This window comes from Dipodomys merriami, unplaced genomic scaffold, assembly GCF_024711535.1.
Source record: "Dipodomys merriami isolate MVZ:Mamm:240054 unplaced genomic scaffold, mDipMer1.0.p SCAF_613, whole genome shotgun sequence".
Taxonomy (NCBI): Eukaryota; Metazoa; Chordata; class Mammalia; order Rodentia; family Heteromyidae; genus Dipodomys; species Dipodomys merriami.
Genome location: NW_027206195.1, coordinates 521,622 through 543,610, shown reverse-complemented (window position 1 = coordinate 543,610; position 21,989 = coordinate 521,622). Strand labels below are relative to the sequence as shown.

Here is a 21,989-nt window from a genome sequence, read left to right as displayed (position 1 = left end):
TAGTACACACACACACACACACACACACACACACACACACACACTTCAGCTGGAGTTTTCCATTTTTCTCGCACCATACCTACCTACTTACCTGCATCCACAGCCATTCTTCCTGTTTCCCTCCTTTTACACAAGAGGGTCCAGCTCCTTGGACCAGGGGAGTGGGAGTAAATGGAAATGCTATTCTCACCTCTATTTTTATATTGGTCTCTCAATTTGGCTTTTCTCATCCATCCTCTTGTCTGGTTCTCTACTACATAGTCTTAACTAGGTCATTAAAGTAGCCAATATTACTGAGTAGATTGGAATCTGTGCCTAGTAAAGGCACTGTGTTAGATACTGGGGGCTACCAGGGCTGGCAAACAGCTGCAGTCCAAGAGGGAAGAAACGTATTTACAAAATAGAGGGATGGAGCCTTAGAGGAAGTGAGCCAGCAATGTAGCTACAAGTTCAGGAGGCTGAGTGGACAGGTAGGCAAGAGAGCTAGTTGGCTTCTGTAGACAGACTCATGATTTTGGTTTTCATGGTACATCATTAAGACAAAAGTGAATTAATATCTCTATGAGCCTCCATTTCTACCTCGAGAGAAGTAAATTTCAGAACTATCTGCTTAGTTATTAGCTGCAGTACTAGGTCGATAGTTAAGGGCAAGGTCATGTATGGGTATCTATAGTATCCTTAGCGCCTAGTTCACTACAAGGACTTTATAAACTGCTGGATGAATAAATGTGAATGTGGAGGCTGCGTAGCATGCCCGTAATTCCAGCTGCCCAGGAGGCTGCGGTCTGAAGATCACGATTGGAAGCCAGCCAGGGTAGAGAAATCCATGACACGATTACCTCCAAGTAACCAGTAAACATCCGGAAGTGGAGCTCTGGCTCAAGTGGTAGCTCCTTGAGCAGATAAAGCGATGCGACAGGGCCCAGGACCGGGGTTCAAGTCCCAGAACCAGCATGCATAAATTAGCAAATAAATATAATGAGATTGTGGAGTCTCTTGGAGTTGGGTTACTATTAAATCAGCCAATATTGTACCCCACCCCCACCCGCCCCACGTTTCCTGCCCGCAGGCCACGCCCCTCCCCCGCACGCTCCAATCTTCTCCAGGCTTCCCGCCTCCCCTTTTTGGCCCCGCCCCCGACTGCCTGTCGCGAAAACCTGGGGAGAGCCGGGCGGGCTTTACGGCAGCCGCGTTGCGGCGGGGCGGAGCGGCGGGCGCGCTTGGCGGCAGCCGTGGGAGGCAGGCCGGCAGACGGACTCGCAGGCGGGTGGCGGCTGCGGCGGCGCTCGCTCGTGAGGGCGGGCGGGCCGACTGGCGGGAGGGAGGCAAGGAGAAGGAAGGGAGGGCGCCGCCGAGCGAGTGTGAGGGAGGGCAGCAGCGAGCAGCCCGCGCCGTGCGCCGCAGCGCCCTCCAGGCCCCGCCGCCACCCCCGCCTCTCCGCCCCTCCGCCCCGCGCCCGGGCCGGGCCGAGCCGGACGGGCCGGGCCATGCTGCTCACCGTGTACTGTGTGCGGAGGGACCTCTCCGAGGTGACCTTCTCCCTCCAGGTCGACGCCGACTTCGAGCTGCACAACTTCCGCGCGCTGTGTGAGCTCGAGTCCGGCATTCCCGCCGCCGAGAGCCAGGTACGCCCGCCGGGCAGCGAGCGGGGCCTCCCCGGCCCGGGGCCTCCGGGGGGGGGCGGGGAGTTGGGAGGGGTGGCGGGAGCAGACAGCCTCGTGCCCGCCCGCACGCCCCGCACGCCCGCCCCGCAGCCCTCACGGAGAGGTCCGCGTCGGCGGCTGCCCCCACGCGTCCCGGGCGTGCGCTGGGGGCTGAGGAGGAGGACAGAGATCTCGGCCGCCGGCGGCCCCCCCACCCCCCGCCCGGTGCAGAGAGGGGCACGGCGGGCGGTTCGGTGGACACCTCTCCCTCCATCCTTCCCAGACTTCCGGCTCTCGGGCCCCTTCTCGCTTCTCGATCCAGAGTTTTGGGGGGTGTCACCGTGGACCCAATTAACAGCCACGGGTTTTGCAAGCATCAGAGTGCTTAACTCCTGCTTCTCCAACCAGAAATACCAGTTTGGATCCCGGCAGAGAGACATCCATCTGCTGCTTGGGCAGAGTTCCTGCTTAAATATACGCAGTTTACCTTTAAACGTGCAGATTGACACTTTAGGGTGAGGGGGGTGGGAAAGTTTGAGACACACTGTCTGGTTTTGAGGTCTTTAAAAGTGCTTATTCTTGTCACCGCAGGCTTTTCTAGGTAGATTCTTTTTGAAATAATAATAATAATAAAGTAATCAGTTTAACCTAAGCTATTTATTTCTCTCGATCCTTTTCTGGTGGCAAGCCAAGTCCCACCTTCTTTCGGATCACAATTCAGTTCACAGTTGAGTTGAGTCGGTTCAAAGCTCAGTGCTTTATAAGGATATTAGCTTGAAAATTGTTTACTTTCTTCTTCATGGGACTTGGTTTTCATTACCCTCTCCTGCTTGCGGGGAAAGGAGTTAAGCTGTCTTACATTTTAATTATCAACGTAATTTATTCTCAAAGTGCTGTTGGGCTGCCACTATGATTATGAAACAGAATGGGTGTCAACTGTAGGCATTACAGCCATCCCTTAGGTTATACCTTGAGAAAGTGGGCTTTCTACTTGATAATGTCTAAACATTAGGAGACAGAAGACTTCCCAGGTCTCAGAATGTAAATCTCGATTTTTACTGCAGTTATGAAGTAGTTCCAAAAACGGTTGCCCAACTACAGCTTGTTCTTTCCTGGCTTACGATAAACAAATGTGTCAATATTTTTTTCAGAAGTACACAGTATGAACTTTAGAACCTTAGCATAAACTCAGTTCGGAAAGAATTTATTCCAAGGCACAAGGTGTCAGTTATGTAGTATAGCAAAATCTACACAAAGAAATTGGTTTTTAAGGGGTTTGTTTTCTCAGCTTTTTTTTCTTTTAATCCACAAAAACTCAGGAACCAGTGGGGAACCAGGAAAGAGAGGGGAAAGTAAACCAGATTTTCAGGGTGACTTCTCAATGGTTCTTTTCCCTCTGGCTACTAATTTACACCTATTGTAATCACTAGCTGGTTGGAGAAATAAAAAATGAAGATGTGATTTTTTTTTTTAAGATTTAGGAAAGAACAGAAATTGATATTGTTTCTCTCCACGCCTTTTTTTTGTGTGTGTGAAGTTCTAGGGGTTGAATCCAGGTCTTGTGAAAGTACTGCTTACACAATGCCCAGCTGCCCCTCCAACCTGCTGCACTCTAGATTACTCAGATTAAACAAAAAGTTTAAGTGGATTAAAAGGGGTGTTGGATTGGAAGACGGTTGTATGATCCAGATAGGCTCTGCCCTCTGCCAGTTGGAAATTTAGGAATACATTTATAATTGAGCAGTTAGGCTGGCTCCAAATTCTTCCTTGTTCATTATGTCAAAGTTCTGGCATTTGCTTTCTTCCCAAGCCAAATTAGCATAAAGAAACCTGGGCTCCAACTAGTGTTAAACCGGGATTTGGTCGCTGTAAACAGCGGCCTGTTTTTCAAGTTTGTTCTGTTGGCTCTATTGTAACCTGACAGCATAGTGTCTATTTTAAGATGTCTGGTGGTCGGTTTTCTTTCACTGGCTTGTCCATCAGGCAGGAACAGGATCCACCCCAGACACTTGAGTCATTTCCTTCCATCAAATCATAGAAGTAAACATAGTTTTTACCCGGGTTTACCTACCAGGACTCTGCTCTCCTTCCTCTCCATTCTCTTAATCTGTTTATCTCACTGGGGTCACTTCCCTTCTCATTTCTTCACCTCCCATTCCTGACTCAGTTCTATAAGGACTTTTTGAGGGGAAATAGGGGAGGAGAGGCAATGCCAGTCCTGGAGCTTGAACTCAGGGCCTGGGCACTGTTCCTGGGCTTTTGCTCAAGGCTAGCATTGTACCACTTGAGCCACACCTCTACTTCTTTCTGCTGGTTAATTTGAGATAAAAGTCTTTGTGGACTTTGCTGCCCTGGCTGGTTTTGACCACGATCCTCAGATCTTAGCCTCCTGAGTTGCTAGATTACATGTGTGAGTCAGCCATGCCTGGTAAGTGCACTTTTGTTGTTTTGAATAATCTACTCCCCTCCTCGCAACAGTCCCTAAACTCAAGGCCTGGGTACTGTCCTGGAGCTTCTTTTGTTCAAGGCTAGCATTCTGCCACTTAAGCCACAGTGCCACAGCTTTTTCTGAGTAGTTTATTGGAAATGAGAATCTTGTGGATTTTCCTGCTCCAGCTGGCTTCAAACTGCCATCCTCAGATGTCAGCCTCCTGAGTAGTTAGGATTACAGTTGTGAGTCATCGGTGCCTGGCTCCTGAATATTCCTTGTGTGTTCAGATCACACTGGTCTCCAGACATGTTCTTTCATAAATCCGTATCACTGAGATGTGTCAGGACATCCTCCATGTTCCGAATATATATAATACATTACTGTGTTATATATAAATGGTCCTTTATGTTTTGTATGTGCATGTTTATGCAGCATTTATTATGCTTTGTGATTCAGCTACATTATACCCATGGACTAATACATATTGTATATGAAAAAATAACAAAACAGTTTGAGGATTGATAAAATAAATGGGAATGAAAGTTGTAGTATTCTGTTTCTTCCTATTGTTGCAAGGTAGATTCAGTTGTAAGAACATAGAAGCCACCACTTAAAAGACTGAATATGGAGTCTTTCCTAGCTGGTGGCAAGGAGACTCCTGTCACAAAGCCCTACTGCCCTGAATACAACTAACAGAGCTTATATGGCCAAAAACCATATAAAGTGCATAGAAATTAATCTTAACAAAATAGAAAGCAGCTCAGATAGGAGCACAAAAGTAAATTTTTAAAAAGTGAACACTTAGATCTAACAAAGATGTTAAATATAAGCCAAAACAAATCAAATGACATAATTTTTTTTTTTTTTGTCGGTCGTGGGGCTTGAACTCTGGGCCTGGGTGCTGTCCCTCAGCTCTTCAGCTCAAGGCCAGCGCTCTACCACTTGAGCTACAGTGCCACTTCCGGTTTTCTGGTGGTTTATTGGAGATAGGAGTCTCACAGTCTCTCCTGCCCGGGCTGGCTTTGAACCGCGATACTCATCTCAGCCTCCTGAGTAGCTAGGATTACAGCCACCAGTGCCTGGCTTTTTCAAATGACATAATTAAAGGTAATCAAGAATCAATCATCTGGGTTGGGATTGTGGCTTAGTGATAGAGTGCTTGCCTAGCATGCATGAAGCCCTAGGTTTGATTCCTCAGTACACATAAACAGAAAAGGCAGAAGTGGAGCTGTGGCTGAAGTGGTAGAGTGCTAGCCTTGAGCAAAAGAAGCTCAGGGACAAAGCCCAGGCTCTGAGTTCAAGTCTCAGGAATAACCCTCCCCCCCCCCCAAAAAAAAAAAGAGGAACTAATTTTTCATTTTATTTATTTTTTGTTGGTCATGGGCCTGAACTCTGAGCCTGGGTGCTGTCCCTGAGCTCTTCAGCTCAAGGCAAGCGCTCTACCACTTGAGCCACAGCACCACTTCCAGTTTTCTGGTGGTTAATTGGAGAGAAGATTCTCACAGGCTTTCCTGCCCAGGCTGGCTTTGAACGGAGATCCTCAGATCTCAGCCTCCTGAGTAGCTAGAATCACAATTGTGAGCCACTGACACCAGCAAAAGAATTATCTAAACAGAATAAGACTTTTGTGGAGCTTATCAACTCAAAACACATTTGTAAATTAAAGAATGTCTTCTATTAATTAATGGCTTTGCTTAGACCCAGTCTCCTTCATTATACCCACCTTGGAGGTGGATTATGGGCTTATAATCCATCTTTCATGTCAGTATCACTTGTACCTTAGTAAACAAATGGAAAGATGATCATTTTTTCTTTTTCTGCCAGTCCTGGGGCTTGAACTCCCTGAGATGCTGCTGCTTTTTTTTTTTTTTTTTTTTTTTTTTTGTCGTGGAGCCTGAACTCTGGGCCTGGGCGCTGTCCCTGAGCTCTTCAGCTCAAGGCTAGCGCTCTACCACTTGAGCCACAGCACTACTTCTGGCTTTTTCTGCTTATGTGGTGCTGAGGAATGGAACCCAGGGCCTCATGCATGCAAGGCAAGCACTCTACCACTGAGCCACCTTCCCAGTCCCTGTGGTTTGTAGAACTAGTAGAAACTGAAACTTCATGTTGTAGTTAGTTTGGGCAAGTTTATTTTCTCAGGTGTTTTTCTTGTATATGTTTCTGGTAAATTACAGAAAACTTATAATAATAGAAAACGATTAAGGATACAGTTTGTGTTGCTTCATAACCCAGAGATGAGAGCGCTTGATCTTCTCTGTTGTTGACATTTTGAGTCAGGGTCTTGCCATGTAGCCCAGGCACTGCCTCAGCCACCCCAGTGCTGGGATTTATAGATCAGCTAATACTCCCATACTGAAGTGTGTAAAGTATTGTGTTTTCCCCTGTAATGCTGAGGATTGAACTCATGGCCTTGGTGCATGCCAAATAAGCACTTAACTATGTAAGTATAGTGTAATATATTTAACATTTTCTTGTTTCTGGGCATTTGAGTTGGAAAAAATTGGAAGCAGTTCTAACTGATATTGCCACAGACATCCAAATGCTTAGATTTGTCCCCCACTTCTGATTGTTTTCTTAGGATAGGTATTTGGTACTGGGGTTTGAACCAGGGCTTTATGATTTCTAGGCAAGTACTCTACTACTTGAGCCACATCTTCAGTCTTTTTTAAATTTAGGTTTGTTTTTGTTGTTTCTTTTTTTAGATAGTTTTGTCTGGGTTGGCCTGGGCTACAACCCTCTGTCCATGGCCTGTAGCTGGGGCTACAGGTGCATCTTGCCCCACACATCTAGCTTTTGTTGAGATGGTGTTTTGGTAAACTTTTTTTTTTTTTTTTGTCGGTCGTGGGGCTTGAACTCTGGGCCTGGGCGTTGTCCCTCAGCTCTTCAGCTCAAGGCGAGCACTCTACCACTGGAGCTACAGCGCCACTTCCGGTTTTCTGGTGGTTTATTGGAGATAGGAGTCTCACCTCAGCCTCCTGAGTAGATAGGATTACAGGCGTGAGCCACCAGCGCCCGGCTTTTGGTAAACTTTTTAATCATGTTGGCCTTAAACCACAAGCCTTGATCCTCCTGATCTTGAGGATTACAGAATTGCCCAGTCAAAAGCAGATCCTTTCTGAAAGACTTTTGAGTAATTTGCCAAATTGCCTTTCAGAAGGATCATAATAGTCAAGCTGGCTGTTACATATATTATTATGAGTAATTCTGAGTCCATTTAAGTGTGATTCCAAGAGTTTGTGGCCATATTATAGCCCTTAGTGCTAGAAATATTAAATGTAAGTGCTAGAAATGTTTCTTAGTGCTGGGATATAACTCAGTGGTAAATTTCTAGCTTGTGTGAGGACTTTGGTTCAATCCCTAGCATTTGTCCTTTGCAAAAAAAAATTTCTGCTAATCAAAGGCTCTCAGAGACCTCTTGCTTAAAGATTTTGGAGTCTTGTTAATTAGCCTCTGGTTAAATGTTGATTACTATTAGAATGTAGTCTCTAGGGGGACTTCTGCAGTAAGTACAAGCAGCTGTGCCAGTTCTGCAGCTCTACACTTGTGGCTCTATGGCGTCCAATGTATGGCTTATGACTGACATATTGTTCATTGTAGCTTTGGACTTGGGAAATTTGCAAGGCTGAGAGCCCAGCCATTGTGGTGTTCCTTTTGTTTCCACTGGTAGGGATTTGAAGCCACTGTTGTATAATAGCCTGATATCTTGGTCCATACCTAAGGCTGACCTTGAACTCACAACTCTCTCCTCAGTCTCCTGAGTCCTGAGATCACAGGTCTATAACCACCTCAGTCCTTGTCTAGTATCACTAAAAAATTAGAGCAGATAGCACTGTTCTTTCCATAGTTCATAAATATGCTTGATGTTAGTGAATACCTGAACCATGCAGCGGGGAGCTGTCCTGGGACTTGAATTCAGGCCCTGGATGCTGTCCCTGAATTCAGTTCTGGAAGGCTAGTGCTCTACTACTTTGAGCCATAGCACCACTTCCGGTTTTTGAGTGGTTAATTGGAGATAAGAGTCTCACCAGGACTTTTCTGCCCAGGCTGGCTTCCAACTGTGATCCTCAGATCTTAGCCTCCTGAGTAGCTAGGATTATAGCCACTAGTGTCCAGCCCTCTGGGCTTTTTTGCTTAAGTCTAGCATTCTGCCACTTGAGCTCCACTTCAGCTTTTTTTGGTGTTTAATTTGAAATGAGAGATTCAAGGACTTTCCTGCTCATGCCTGCTTTGAACCTCAGTCCTCAGATCTCAGCTTCCTGAGTAGCTAGGATTACAGGACAGAAACAAAAAGTAATATTATCTGTTGCAATAAAGATAGAGCAGCTTTGCTGCCCTATTTGGCACATGGCTGTTGTCTGTAAACCAAAATCCAGAAGGCCAGGAGTTGCATAATTCTTTTTCATTTCCTTTTCTTTCTTCCTTTCTCCTTTTCCCCTCGCTCTCCCCTTTCCCTCTTCTCTCCTTTCTTCCCTCCTCTTCCCTTCTAGTGTTGTACCATTGAGCTACATCCCTGGCCCTGCTATTCATGTTCAGTCAAAGGACATTTTGTTTTTTGTGTTTTTTGGGGGGGTCCGGTTGAGGGCCTGAACTCTGGGCCTGGGCGCTGTCCCTCAGCTCTTCAGCTCAAGGCTAGCGCTCTACCACTTGAGCCACAGCACCACTTCCGGCTTTTTTTTTTCTGCTTATGTGGTGCTGAGGAATCAAACCAGGGCCTCATACATGCAAGGCAAGTGCTCTACCACTGAGCCACCTTCCCAGCCCTCAAAGGACATTTTGATTTTGGTGAATGTAGATCCTTGGTGATGATGGATGGCTCCATAGCCCTAGTTAAAGTCACCCCATGATTCATGAGGCCGTGGGTTGTGGGGCTATGTTTGCAGAAGTAGTGTGGCACCAGAGAAGAGTACAGGCTTTAATGACAAGCAAATGTGTGTGGTACTGTCTCTCAGTTCTCAGTAGTTCTGTGGCCTCCATGTCTTTTTCAGCCCATGAAATTGGACAGATAATGCTTCACAAAATAATAGTGATACATCAGTGGGGGATATGAGGACCAAATGGAGACTGAGAGCCTGACTTGTTGCTGGCTTAGTAGCATTATCTCTATGATTGGAAATTGGTAATACGGAAAGAGCCATAATCAGAAGTGGCACTTGGTGCCTGTATTAGTGGCTCAGGTCTGTAACACTAGCTACAGAGACATAGATGGGGATTCAATAATTGAAGCCCCTACATGCCTGGGCATGAAGTTTTGAGATCCCCCTCTTGGGCTGGACATGGGGCCCATGCCTCTCATCCCCAGGGACATTGTAAGCACAAGTAGAATGGTTGTAGCCCAAACCAATCCAGGTATAAAGTGAAGTAAAGAGACCTTATCTCAAAAGTAATCAAGGTAAGCTGGGTGCTGGTGACTCACACCTGGAATAGCCTGCGAGCTAAGGATCAAAGTTCAGAGCCAGCTGGCAGGAAAGTCCTCTGACTCTTATCTCAACCACCAGAAAACTAGAAGTGGAACTGAGGCTCAAAGTGGAAAAGTGCTGGCCTTGAGCAAAAGAATTCAAGCCCCATGACCACTCCCCAAAAAAAGTAAGTTAAAAAGGGACTGGAGGAGTGGCTTGAGTGGTAGAGCATCTGTTCCACAAGCATGAATCCCTGAGTTGAATCCCTAGTACTCCTGAAAAAAAAAAAGAAAAAGTGATACTTGCCATTCAATAACCTATTTTAGTTGACTTTTTTTTGGCGGGGGGGTCCGGTTGTGGGGCCTGAACTCTGGGCCTGGGCGCTGTCACTCAGCTCTTCAGCTCAAGGCTAGTGCTCTACCACTTGAGCCACAGCGCCACTTCCGGCTTTTTTTCTTATGTGGTGCTGAGGAATTGAACCCAGGGCCTCAGGCATGCAAGGCAAGCGCTCTACCATTGAGCCACCTTCCCAGCCTTTAGTTGACTTTCTATGTACTTTATCCAACCAGTGACAGTTTAGTGGTCTTGTGGTCAGGGTCTTACTTGTTTTTTGGTGCCATGGATAGGACCCAGGGGCCTCACACATATTATGCAAGTACTCTACTGCTGAGTTACATCCATCCTGAGTTGCTAGAGTTGTTCCCTTTCTCCTGAGTTTGATTCCTCATTGTAAGAAGTTTTCTCCTATGAGGGACTGGGAAGGTGGCTCAGTGATAGAATGCTTTCCTCGCATGGTTGAGGCCCTAGGTTCAATTCCTCAGAACCACATACACAGAAAAAGCCGGAAGTGGTGCTGTGGCTCTAGTGGTAGAGTGCTAGCCTTGAGCTGAAGATCTGAGGGATAGTGCCCAGACCCAGAGTTCAAGCTCCACGACCAACCAAAAAAAATTTTTTTTTCCTCCTATGACTACAGTTAAGAACATCTATGGGAGCAGGTGGCTCATGCCTAGCTACTCAAGAGTCTGAGGGCTGAGGATCGCAGTTCAAAGCCAGTCTGATAGGAAAGTCCATGAGACTCTTATCTCCAATTATCCACCAGAAAACCAGAAGTGGTGCTGTGGCTCAACGTGGTAGACCACTAGCAAAAGCTCAGGGACAAAACCCAGGCCTTGAGTTCAAGCCCCATTACTCAACACTCCCCAAAAAAGAACATCTCAAGGAACTAATCTTGTCTCTTTATACAAACAGTTGAATTACTGTATATGAGAAGTTAAAAGAGTAGCCATGATGAGTGAACTCAGCCGCGACCACTCTACCACTGAGTGCCCCCTTTGCCTAATTAAATTTAAGTTTTTCATTTTTGCCCTGGCTAGCCTTTAACCTTAGTCCTCTTATCTCTGGCTCCTACGTGGTTAAAAGTTACTAGTATACAACACAACACCCAGCTTGGTTATCACTGTCCACTTCAACCTCAACCTATGACTGTTGTGTGTATTGGTGTTGAGGTCCTCTTTCCCTTGGGTTTTTCCACTCACTGGTGGTGCTTTGCTTTTTTTTTTTTTTTTTTTTTGGGTCTGGTCCTGGGCCTGAACTCTGGGCCTGGGCTCTGTCCCTCAGCTCTTCAGCTCAAGGCTAGCGCTCTACCACTTGAGCCACAGCGCCACTTCCGGCTTTTTTCTTTTTGCTTATGTGGTGCTGAGGAATCGAACTCAGGGCCTCAGGCATGCAAGGCAAGTGCTTTACTACTGAGCCACCTTCCCAGCCCTGGTGGTGCTTTTCTACTTGAGTCATATGTCTCCTTCTAACTTTCTGCTGTCTCTCAGATTTGTATTTGTCTGCCCAGGGTGGCTCTAAACCTCTATCCTCAGATCTCAGCTTCTTGAGTAGGCAGGATTATAGGCTGTGCCTGGATCCCTTATCACTTCTGATTTATGGTGGTTTTTCAGTGCAGTCTCACAAAATATGTGTTGATTGTAATGTTTAGTAAAATCCTGGTGGTTGAACATTATGCTGTATACTCTCTGGCTTTACTGTGAGATGAATGCATAAGTAAGGGTTTGTGAATGGCATGATCCCAGGGACAGTGTATTAAGATGTCTTCAGCTGATTCAACATGAGAATTTATTTTTTTTTCTAGTAATTTGTGCAACTTGTATGATGAGACCTGCAAGTTCTATAAATCAGTTTTCTACTCCTCTACAGAAGGATTTGATTTTGGAGGATCATTCTACTCTTGTAGGGCACATCTTAAGAGTAGATATGAAGCTGGGTGCCAGTGGCTCATGCCTGTGCTCAGGAGGCTGAAACCTGAGGATCATGGTTCAAAGCCAGCCTGGGCAAGAAAGTCCGGTTTATCTCCAATAAACCACTAGAAAACCAGAAGTGGTGCTGTGGCTCAAGTGGCAGAGCCACTTACCTTGAGCTGAAGAGCTGAGGGATAGCACCCAAGCCCAGAGTTCAAGCCCCATGACCGACAAAAAAAAAAAAAAGTAGATATGACAGAACCAATTTTTGCAGTTTAAATAAATACTGTACTCTTGGTTTCAGTGTACAGGTAACCTGACCAGGAGAACTTTGAGGACAGGTGATGGAACATGGTAGATGATAGTGTACAGAACGAACTGAAAGGGACAGCTGTAACGATGATCTTGCCCCAGCTGCCTGCTTGACTAATGGGAAATGTGAGGCCTAGTCCGGCTGGGTGGCAGGTCTCTCCCAGGGACTTACTAGCAGAGTCAGGACCTAACTCAAGTTGCCTTTTTTCCATGTGGCCCAGTATAAACAAGAAAAAGTCTTAAAGTGAATGCTCCTCTGGAGTATATAATAATGCAATCAGATCTTTGTTCTTTTGTGATAAAATTATAGTATGCCTTTGGGGCTGGGAAGGTGGTTCAGTGGTAGAGCGCTTGCCTTGCATGCATGAGGCCCTGGGTTTGATTCCTCAGTACCACATAAGCAAAAAGAAAAAAGCCGGAAGTGGCACTGTGGCTCAAGTGGTAGAGCGCTAGCCTTGAGCTGAAGAGCTGAGGGACAGAGCCCAGACCCAGAGTTCAGGCCCCACGACCAGACCCAAAAAAATTTTTTTTAAATTATAGTATGCCTTTATGTGTTTGTTCTTTTCCTTTTACAATACATAATGTTACCTTTTTTTTTTTTTTTTTTTTTGGGTCATGGGGCTTAAACTCGGCCTGGGCGCTTGTCCCTCAGCTCTTCAGTTCAAGGCAGCACCAGCCTGTTTTTGTTTTTTATTATACAATATTAAAGAAAGAAGAATTTGCCAGGCGTCGCTCATACCTGTAATCCTAGCTATTCAGGAGGCTGAGATCTGAGGATTGCGATTCAAATCCAGCCCGATTCAAAGCCAGCCCGGCAGGAAAATCCGTGCAACTCTTGTCTCCACTAAACCACCAGAAAACCGGAAGTGGCACTGTGGCTCAAGCAGTAGAGCACTTGCCTTGCTTGAGCAGAAGAGCTGAGGGACAGCACCCAGGCCCAGAGTTCAAGCCCCACGACCGACAAAAAATAAAAAAGAAATTTTTTAGAGGGGCACTGGTGGTTCATGCCTGTAATCCTAGCTGCTCAGGAGGCTGATATCTGAGGATCTCGGTTCAAAGCCAGCCCAGGCAGGAACATCAGTGATACTCTTATCTCCAATTAATCACCAGAAATCCAGAAGTAGTGCTGTGGCTCAAGTGGTAAAGTGCTAGCCTTTAGTTGAAGAGTGCAGGGACAGCGCCCAGACTCAGAGTTCAAGACCCACGACCAAAAAAAAAAAGTTTTATTAACTATTGGTTCTACATTCTTCCATCTGTTTTAGTTGATATTTTCTGAATTTCTTTCACTTTTTTTTTTCTCCCCTCTTTCACTTTTATTTTTCCTTCATGGACATAATAAGGTTCTTAAAAGTTTGGGGCTGACTAGGCAGGAAAATCTGTGAGACTCTTATCTCCAATTAATCATCAGAAAACCAGAAGTGGTGCTGTGGCTCAAGCCATAGAGTGCTCGCCTTGAGCTGAAGAGCTGAGGGACAGCGCCCAGGCCCAGTGTTCAAGCCCCATGGCCAACCAAAAAAAAGAAAAACAAAGCAGCTTGGGGCTGGTTAAGAGGGAAGAAAACATGCAGGAAGATAGTAGAGCTGTCACTGGACAAGCTCATTGTGAAGTGTATACAATATGTATTTGTACTGTAATGGCATACCAAGAATATATCTTCCCCCATTTCTCTTGTTGCTCAGAATTAAATCTTAGATTACATATACTACTTCCATCAGTTCATATTTCAAGAAACAAGTAGCTACATTTTAGTGGGACCAGGAAGGCATTAAACAAGTAAGCAAGTGGATGAGGCAAGGGTACATTTTATAAAAAATTCTTGTGTTGCTGAAGTTGGAACCTAGGGCCTCATGCTTATCTATTAGATAAGTAGGCTTTTTTGTTTTTGCCAGTCTTGGTCCTTGAACTCTGGGCCTGGGTGCTGTCCCTAAGCTTTTTTGCTCACGAATAGCAGTCTACCACTTGCTGCAGCACCACTTCCAGCTTTTTCTGTGATTAATTGGAGATAAGAGTCTCATTGACTTTTAGATCCTTAATCTCAGCCTCTTGAATGGCTAGGATTACAGGTGTGAACCGGCAGCACCCAGCCCCTTCTCCTTTTTATGTAGCAAAGTATGGTATCTTCTAAAAATAACTACTCAAAACTGCTAGGCAAGCAGTTTTGAACACTGAGCTCTAGCCATAGAGAGGGTATTAGAAAACTAAAGGGGCATGACTTGATGGAAGGACAGGAGAAAAGACCCTGCTGAAGTAGAGAAGGAACAAATGAACAGCCCTGAGGGTAGTGAATCCCATTTCTTGAGGACAGCAATCCCAGTGTGAACTGTGGTCTGTGGGCAGCGGAACCCAGTAGATGTTAGGAAGGGCTTTGGGGTTCGTTCTAAGTATAAGAATCCTTGGGAGATTTCTTTCTTCCTTTATCTATCTATCTATCTATCTATCTATCTATCTATCTATCTATCTATCTATCTATCTATCTATCTATCTATCTATCTACCTACCTACCTATCTATCTATCTATCTATCTATCTATTTGGGGGGAGGGTCCGGTCATGAGGCCTGAACTCTGGGCCTGGGTGCTGTCCCTCAGCTCTTCAGCTCAAGGCTTAGCACTCTACCACTTGAGCCATAGCCCAACTTCTGGCTTTTTTCTTTTTGCTTATGTGGTGCTGAGGAATCAAACCCAGGGCCTCATGCATACAAGGCAAGCGCTCTTACCACTGAGCTACCTTCCCAGCCCCTCTTCTTTCCTTTTTTTTTTTTTTTTTTTTGGGGTCCGGTCGTGGGGCCTGAACTCTGGGCCTGGGCGCTGTCCCTCAGCTCTTCAGCTCAAGGCTAGCGCTCTACCACTTGAGCCACAGCGCCACTTCCAGCTTTTTTCTTTTTGCTTATGTGGTGCTGAGGAATCGAACCCAGGGCCTCGAGCATGCAAGGCAAGCGCTCTACCACTGAGCCACCTTCCCAGCCCCTCTTCTTTCCTTTTTTAAAGGTCTGAACTGGAACTCAAACTCAGTAACTGATACTTTCATTCATTAGCTGGTGCTCTACCAACTGAGCCACACTTCCAACCTTTGCTTGGGAGGTTTCTCTCTTTTTTTTTTTTTTTTGGTCCAGTCATGGGGCCTGAACTCTGGGCCTGGGCACTGTCCCTCAGCTCTTCAGCTCAAGGCTAGTGCTCTACCACTTTAGCCACAGCGCCACTTCTGGCTTTTTTCTTTTTTGCTTATGTGGTGCTGAGGAATTGAACCCAGGGCCTCATGCATGAAAGGCAAGCGCTCTACCACTGAGCCACCTTCCCAGCCCTGCTTGGGAGGTTTCTAATAGGGATGAACCTTGCCTGATTAAGAGGAAAACTGCGATCCTTTGCTTTATGCTGTGTTAACTATTTTTTTTTCTTTTTTTTTAATTTAATTTTATTTGTGAACATACTGTACAGAGGAGTTACAATTACGTGGGCAGGATAATGCATACATTTCTTACCAAACATTGCAGCCTCCTCCTTTGTTTACCCTTCACATCCCTTCCCAGCCTCCCCCCTCCCCCAATTAAATATTTTTTTGTAGATCGTCCATGCTGAAAGACCACTCACAGACAACCATAGGTCACTGGCTTCTTATGGCTTGAAGGATGGAGATGTTGTGATTTTGCGCCAAAAGGAGAATGCAGACCCTCGGCCTCCAGTACAGTTCTCAAGTAAGATAATCCCTGTGTTTAGCCTCCCCTGACTTGAGCACCTCTAGTGTTTCTGCATTGTGGATTTGCTTTGGGTTCCGCTTTCTAGGGTATAGTTTCCAACTTCACCTAGTGGGTGACCTTGGAAAAGTTGTTTGACTTTTCAGATTGGTTTCCTCTTCTGTAAAGGTAGCTGTCATAATAACGAATCCTAGCCCTGAGAGCTGAGGTGAGACCAGTGCATGTGAAATCTTTGGCACAGAGAGCCTGTGGTAAACATTAGCTTATGTCTTTACCAGTAATCTTTGTCCTAGAGAAGCACTTTGAGAGACTGTGTGAGCCTGTGATTACTGATTGACTTGCTATTCTTGTCTGGTGGTTAGGACTTGGACTTACATTTTTTCACTTAGTCCCTCTTTTTTTTTCTCAGTTGTGGTTCCTCTTTACTATTACTATTATAAGAAATGAGGCTGGGCGCTGGTAGCTCATGCCTATAATTCTAACAACTTAGGAGGTTGAGATCTGAGGATCATGATTCAAAGCCAGCTGGGGCAGGAAAGTCCATGAGACTCTAATCTCCAATAAACCACTAGAAAACTGGAAGTGGCACTGTGGCTCAAGTGGTAGAGTGCTCACCTTGAGCTAAAGAGCTGAGGGACAACGCCCAGGCCCAGAGTTCAAGCCCCACAACCAAAAAAAAAGAGAAATGAAGCTCAGATTTCACTGATGTTAGCAGAATGACATAGCTAGTAAATAAAGCACAGAAACTCACCTGATTGCTGGTGGCTCATGCTTGTAGTTCCAGCTACTCAGGAGGCTGAGACCTGTGGAACATAGTTCAAAGGCAGCCCAGGCAAAGAATCCATGAGACTCTTACCTCCAATTAATCATTCAAAAGCCAGAAGTGAGTTGTGGCTTAAAATGGTAGAGAACTAGCTTTGAGCTAATATGCTCAGGAACAACGTCCAGGCCCCATAACTTATCACCACCACCATCACCACTCCCCCGCGCCTCCCCCCCATACCCTGCAAAAAAAAGCACAGGAACTCAAAACTTGGTGCTCTTTCCCTTCACACTAAAACAATCTTGGATGCTCCATTCATAAAAGTTTGGAGTTTGTATTTGGTTATAAGTTCCTTTGGGGGTTGGGAAGGTGGCTCAGTGGCTCATGCATGCATGAATCCCTGGGTTCGAGTTCTCAGTACTTAGATTTTTTCACTTAGTCCCTCTTTTTTTTTCTCAGTTGTGGGGCATCACTTGATACCTCTTTACTATTACTATTATAAGAAATGAGGCTGGGCAGCAAAAGCCAAAAGTAGTGCTGTGGCTCAAGTGGTAGAGCACTAGCCTTGAGCTTCATGAAAAGCCGGGCCCAGGCCCAGGGTTCAGGCCTCACAATCAACAACAACAAAAAAAAAGAAGTTCATTTGTCCCAGAAATACACAGAATTGTGGGCATGTAAGAGCATTTGATGATAGGATCCATAGTTTTCCTTAAGACAGGCAAAGGGGTTCATGATCCATGAAAAGGACACATATATAGTCCTATGTAGTCCAGGCTGGCCTCGAACTCACAATCCTTCTACCCCAGTATCCTGACATCATGGGTCTTGATGTAGAACTACTTGATGAATGTGCTAGTGTTCTACTTCCTGCCATAACTGGTAGAGTTCTTTAAACAATGCTTGGCCACTGGGTGACCTGATTTGAAAGTTACAGTAGATGATAGGTGTTGTGGGTAATGGACTCCAGCTTGAAGCACAGGGCTTCTATTCAGTCTGACACTGGAGCCACAAAGAGCAGCAAGCTCTGGGTCCTTCTCATCTTGATTGCATTAGTCCCTGGCAGGCTACAGCTAAACTTTAGAAAGATAGTGGTTCAAATAACTCCAGTCAGTAAAAACCAAATCTTCACTTTGGCTAATCTGGTGATGTTGTTGGTACTAGCAAGTCGCTGTTTCCATATGGACAGGACAGCAAGTAGGTTTGAGGGAATAGCAAGATCTGGTTTACAGTACACAAGTGTTTCAAAGTTATTTTGAAGAGAATGAAGAGAATGGACTCTCAGGGTAATGTATAGTGGGTAGGAATCAAATTTCTGACAGAAGGCATGCTCCATAGATGTTTAAACTAGCATAGATAAGCCACTTGTTCATTTTCTTGTTGGATGCATATTCTCCAGCTCCTAGCTGAGTATTTCTTTTCCTGGTCTTGGCTTGAACTCAGCCTGGGCACTGTCCCTGAGCTTCTTTTGCTAAAGACTAGCACTCCACCACTTGAGCCACAGTGCCACTTCTGGCTTTTTCTTTTTTTTTTTTGCCAGTCATGGGGCCTGAACTCTGGGTCTGGGTGCTGTCCCTCAGCTCTTCAGCTCAAGGCTAGCGCTCTACCACTGGAGCCACAGCGCCACTTCTGGCTTTTTCTGTTTATGTGGTGCTGAAGAATCGAACCCAGGGCCTCATGCTTGCAAGATATGCACTCTACCGCTGAGCTACCTTCCCAGCCCCCACTTCTGGCTTTTTCTGAGTAGTTTATTGGCAATAAAAATCTTACTGACTTTCCTGCCTGGCCTGGCTTCAAACCCTGATTCTCAAATCTCAACCTCTAGAGTGTAGCTAGGATTAGAGGTGTGAACCACCTGTGCCCGGCTCAGCTGAGTTTGTTTTGTTGGTTGTGGGGCTTGAACTCTGGACCTGGGTGCTGTCCCTGAGCTCTTCAGCTCAAGGCAAGCCCTCTACCACTTGAGCCACAGCACCACTTCTGGTTTTCTGGTGGTTTATTGGAGATAAGAGTGTCATGGACATCGCTTCTCGGCCTTTTGGCTAAGATAAGTGAAGAGTCTCATGGACTTTCCTGCCCAGGCTGGCTTTGAACCTTGAACCTCAGATCTCAGCCTCCTGAATAGGATTATCCAGGCATGAGCCACCAGCACCCAGCTCAGCTAAGTTTTTGAACATGGTAACTAGTTGAACCCTCAAATGTGAAGTTGAAGCCTTACCCCTGAGTTTAAACATTCCTTTTGATAGTCCCAAACTTGGGACAGGTTGTTTGAGGATACATGTATTTTTGGGATAGAAAAACAACAGATTGACCCAGGCCAATACCCTCATTTTGGCTCTACTTGTCTACCAGTTGAACTGTTTTCTCAGTCTTTTGTGTTTTTTGTTTTGTTTTTATGATAGCATGAGGCTTGAATTTAATGCCTCTTGCTTTCATTTGGATTTTTCTCTCATGTCTGGAGTTCTACCACTTGATGCATGCAGGCTGCCAGTTATAGTTTTTTGCTTATTAATTAGAGATAGACTCTCTAGTTTGTCTACCTGGACTGGCTTTGAACTATGATCATCAGATCTCTACCATCTTAGTAGCTAGTATTACTGTAGTATTACTGATATGAGCTATTGATTGCTTTATTTTTGGGGGGGGTGAGGTGGAGAGAGCTGTTGTTTTGTTTTTGCTGGTTCTGGGTCTCGAACTTAGGAGTCAGAGGCTGTTGCTGAGTTTTTTTGCTCAAGGCAGGCACTCTACCACTTGAGCCACTGCTCCATTTTCTGTCCCCCTTTTCCTATCAACTCATTCTCAAGACTACAGTTTTTGGTCTGGGAACATGGCTTAGTGGTAGGGTGCTTGCCTAGCATGCATGAAGCCCTGGGTTTAATTTCTCAGTACCACATAAATAGAAAAAGCATGAAGTGGCGCTGTGGCTCAAGTGGTAGAGCACTATCCTTGAGCCCAGAGAGGCTCAAGGACAGTGCCTAGACCCTGAGTTCAAGCTCTAGGACTGGCAAAAAAAAAAAAAAAGACTACAGTTTTTATAGTCAAAAGTATGATCAAGGGCTGGGAAGGTGGCTCAGTGGTAGAGCGCTTGCCTTGCATGCCTGAGGCCCTGGGTTCGATTCCTCAGCACCACATAAGCAAAAAGAAAAAAGCCGGAAGTGGTACTGTGGCTCAAGTGGTAGAGTGCTAGCCTTGAGCTGAAGAGCTGAGGGACAGCACCCAGGCCCAGAGTTCAGGCCCCACGACCAGACCCAAAAAAAAAAAAGTATGATCAAGTGGAAACATGCTATTATTGCACACTGTGTATGAACTTGTTTTTTACTCATTTGAGTGTATTGTATATATCTTCCCCACAGACTTACCCCGGATAGACTTTAGTAGCATAGCAGTGCCTGGCACATCAGGTCCCCGGCAGCGCCAGTCTCTAGGAGCACAGCAGGCCCACCCATCTCCTAGAGAAATGGCATCATCTCCTCAGGGCTTGGACAACCCAGCTCTGCTCCGAGACATGCTGCTGGCCAACCCGCATGAGCTGTCCTTGCTGAAGGAGCGTAACCCACCTCTGGCTGAAGCCCTGCTCAGTGGAGACCTAGGTAAGCTTGCCTGCTCATGTCAAAGACGGGATTATTTGTCACTAAGCCACATTCCCAGCCCTTAAGCCATTCTTTTGTTAAATAGAACATTTGGTTTTTGTTTTTTTATCTTTTTGTTTTTTTGGGTCCAGTCATGGGGACTGGGCGCTGTCCCTCAGCTCTTCAGCTCAAGGCTAGCGCTCTACCACTTGAGCCACAGTGCCACTTCCGGCTTTTTTTCTTTTGTCTTATGTGGTGCTGAGGAATCGAATCCAGGGCCTCATGCATGCAAGACAAGTGCTCTACCACTGAGCCACCTTCCCAGCCCATTGGTTTTGTTTTTAAGACGGTATCTCCATGTAGCCCAAGGTGGCCTCAGATGCCAACCTTTTCTCTGTGTACAAGCATATGCGTGTGCGCATGAGTGCTGATACTGGGACTTGAATTCAAGACCTCATGTGCTTCTTGGCTGGCATTCTACCACTTGAGCCATGACTCTGCTTTCATCTTTCTGCTTTTTTTGTGTGTATGTCCTGGGGCTTGAACCCGCGGCCTGGGTGCTATCCCTGAGCTTTTTTACTCAAGGCTAGTACTCTACCACTTTGAGCCACAGCACCACTTCCAGTTTTCTGAAAGTTAATTGGAGATAAGACTCCCACACACTTTCCTGCCTAGGCTGGCTTCAAACCATGATCCTCAGATCTCAACCTCCTGAGTATTTAGGATTATAGGCATGAGCCACTGCCACCCGGCTTTTTTTTGGGGGGTGTCAGTTGTGGGGCTAAAACTCTGGACTTGAGTGCTGTCGCTCAGCTCTTTCTTCAACTCAAGGCGAGCACTCTATCACTTGAGCCACAGTGCCACTTCTGGTTTTCTGGTGGTTAGAGAGTCTCACAAACATTCCTGCCTGGGCTGGCTTTGTCAGACCTCAGCTTCCTAAGTAATTAGGATTACAGGCGTGAGCCACCGGTGCCTGGCTAGTACTATATCTTTATACTGAAACTGAATGAAGAAATTATCTGGCCTCCAAATAGAAAGTAAATATTCATTGCATAAAAAGGGTCTTTTTTAGGCATCCTTTCTACATCTTTCACAGGTGTTTTTTATATTTTATTTTTCCTTTTTTTTTTTTTTTTAAATTCTTTGTCATGGGCTGGGAAGGTGGCTCAGTGGTAGAGCGCTTGCCTTGCATGCCAGAGGCCCTGGGTTCGATTCCTCAGCACCACATAAGCAAAAAGAAAAAAGCCGGAAGTGGCGCTGTGGCTCAAGTGGTAGAGCGCTAGCCTTGAGCTGAAGAGCTGAGGGACAGCGCCCAGACCCAGAGTTCAGGCCCCATGGCTGGACCCAAAAAAAAAAAAAAATTCTTTGTCATCATCCCTGCTTTTGGCCAGTCCTGAGTTTAAATTCACGGCCTTGTGTTTGCTTGTTTAGTTTGTACTCTTGTCTGGTACTTTACCACCTGAGCCATTCCTTCAGCCTAGCCTTTTGCTGGTTATGTTGGAGATGGAGTTTTGCAGACTTTTCTACCTGGGCTGCTTCAAACTGCTATCCTTAGCCTTCTAAGTAGCTGAGATTTTAGTTCTATTTTAAGAAATCATGTGGTATGGAAAAGTAATGATTTTGCTTTTTTTTTTTTTTTTTTTTTTTTTTTTTGGTCGGTCGTGGGGCTTGAACTCTGGGCCTGGGCGCTGTCCTTCGGCTCAAGGCGAGCGCTCTACCACTTGAGCTACAGCGCCACTTCCGGTTTTCTGGTGGTTTATTGGAGATAGGAGTCTCACGGTCTCTCCTGCCCGGGCTGGCTTTGAACCTTGATCCTCAGATCTCAGCCTCCTGAGTAGCTAGGATTACAGGCGTGAGCCACCAGCGCCCGGCTATGATTTTGCTTTTTAAAAAAAGTATTTAAGACACTTTAAAGTGTTTGGTGCTGGGCGCCTGTGGCTGACTCCTG

The 21,989-nt window shown here is 45.8% G+C and overlaps 1 protein-coding gene across 3 annotated transcripts in view; it reads left to right on the top strand.

The window, feature by feature from the left end:
* The first annotated feature begins 1,306 nt into the window (after positions 1 to 1,306).
* Positions 1,307 to 21,989, top strand: part of LOC138814820 (protein DDI1 homolog 2) — a 48,153-nt gene continuing 27,470 nt past the window's right edge. Inside the window, exons 1-3 of one of the 3 annotated variants that reach the window (XM_070003901.1) lie at positions 1,307 to 1,625; positions 15,586 to 15,715; positions 19,826 to 20,062. In XM_070003901.1, the coding sequence (XP_069860002.1) occupies positions 1,488 to 1,625; positions 15,586 to 15,715; positions 19,826 to 20,062 (505 nt within the window). In that variant the 5' untranslated portion in view covers positions 1,307 to 1,487. The remainder of the gene's footprint in view (positions 1,626 to 15,585; positions 15,716 to 19,825; positions 20,063 to 21,989) is intronic. The other 2 variants (XM_070003902.1, XM_070003899.1) reach the window with 2 other exon arrangements.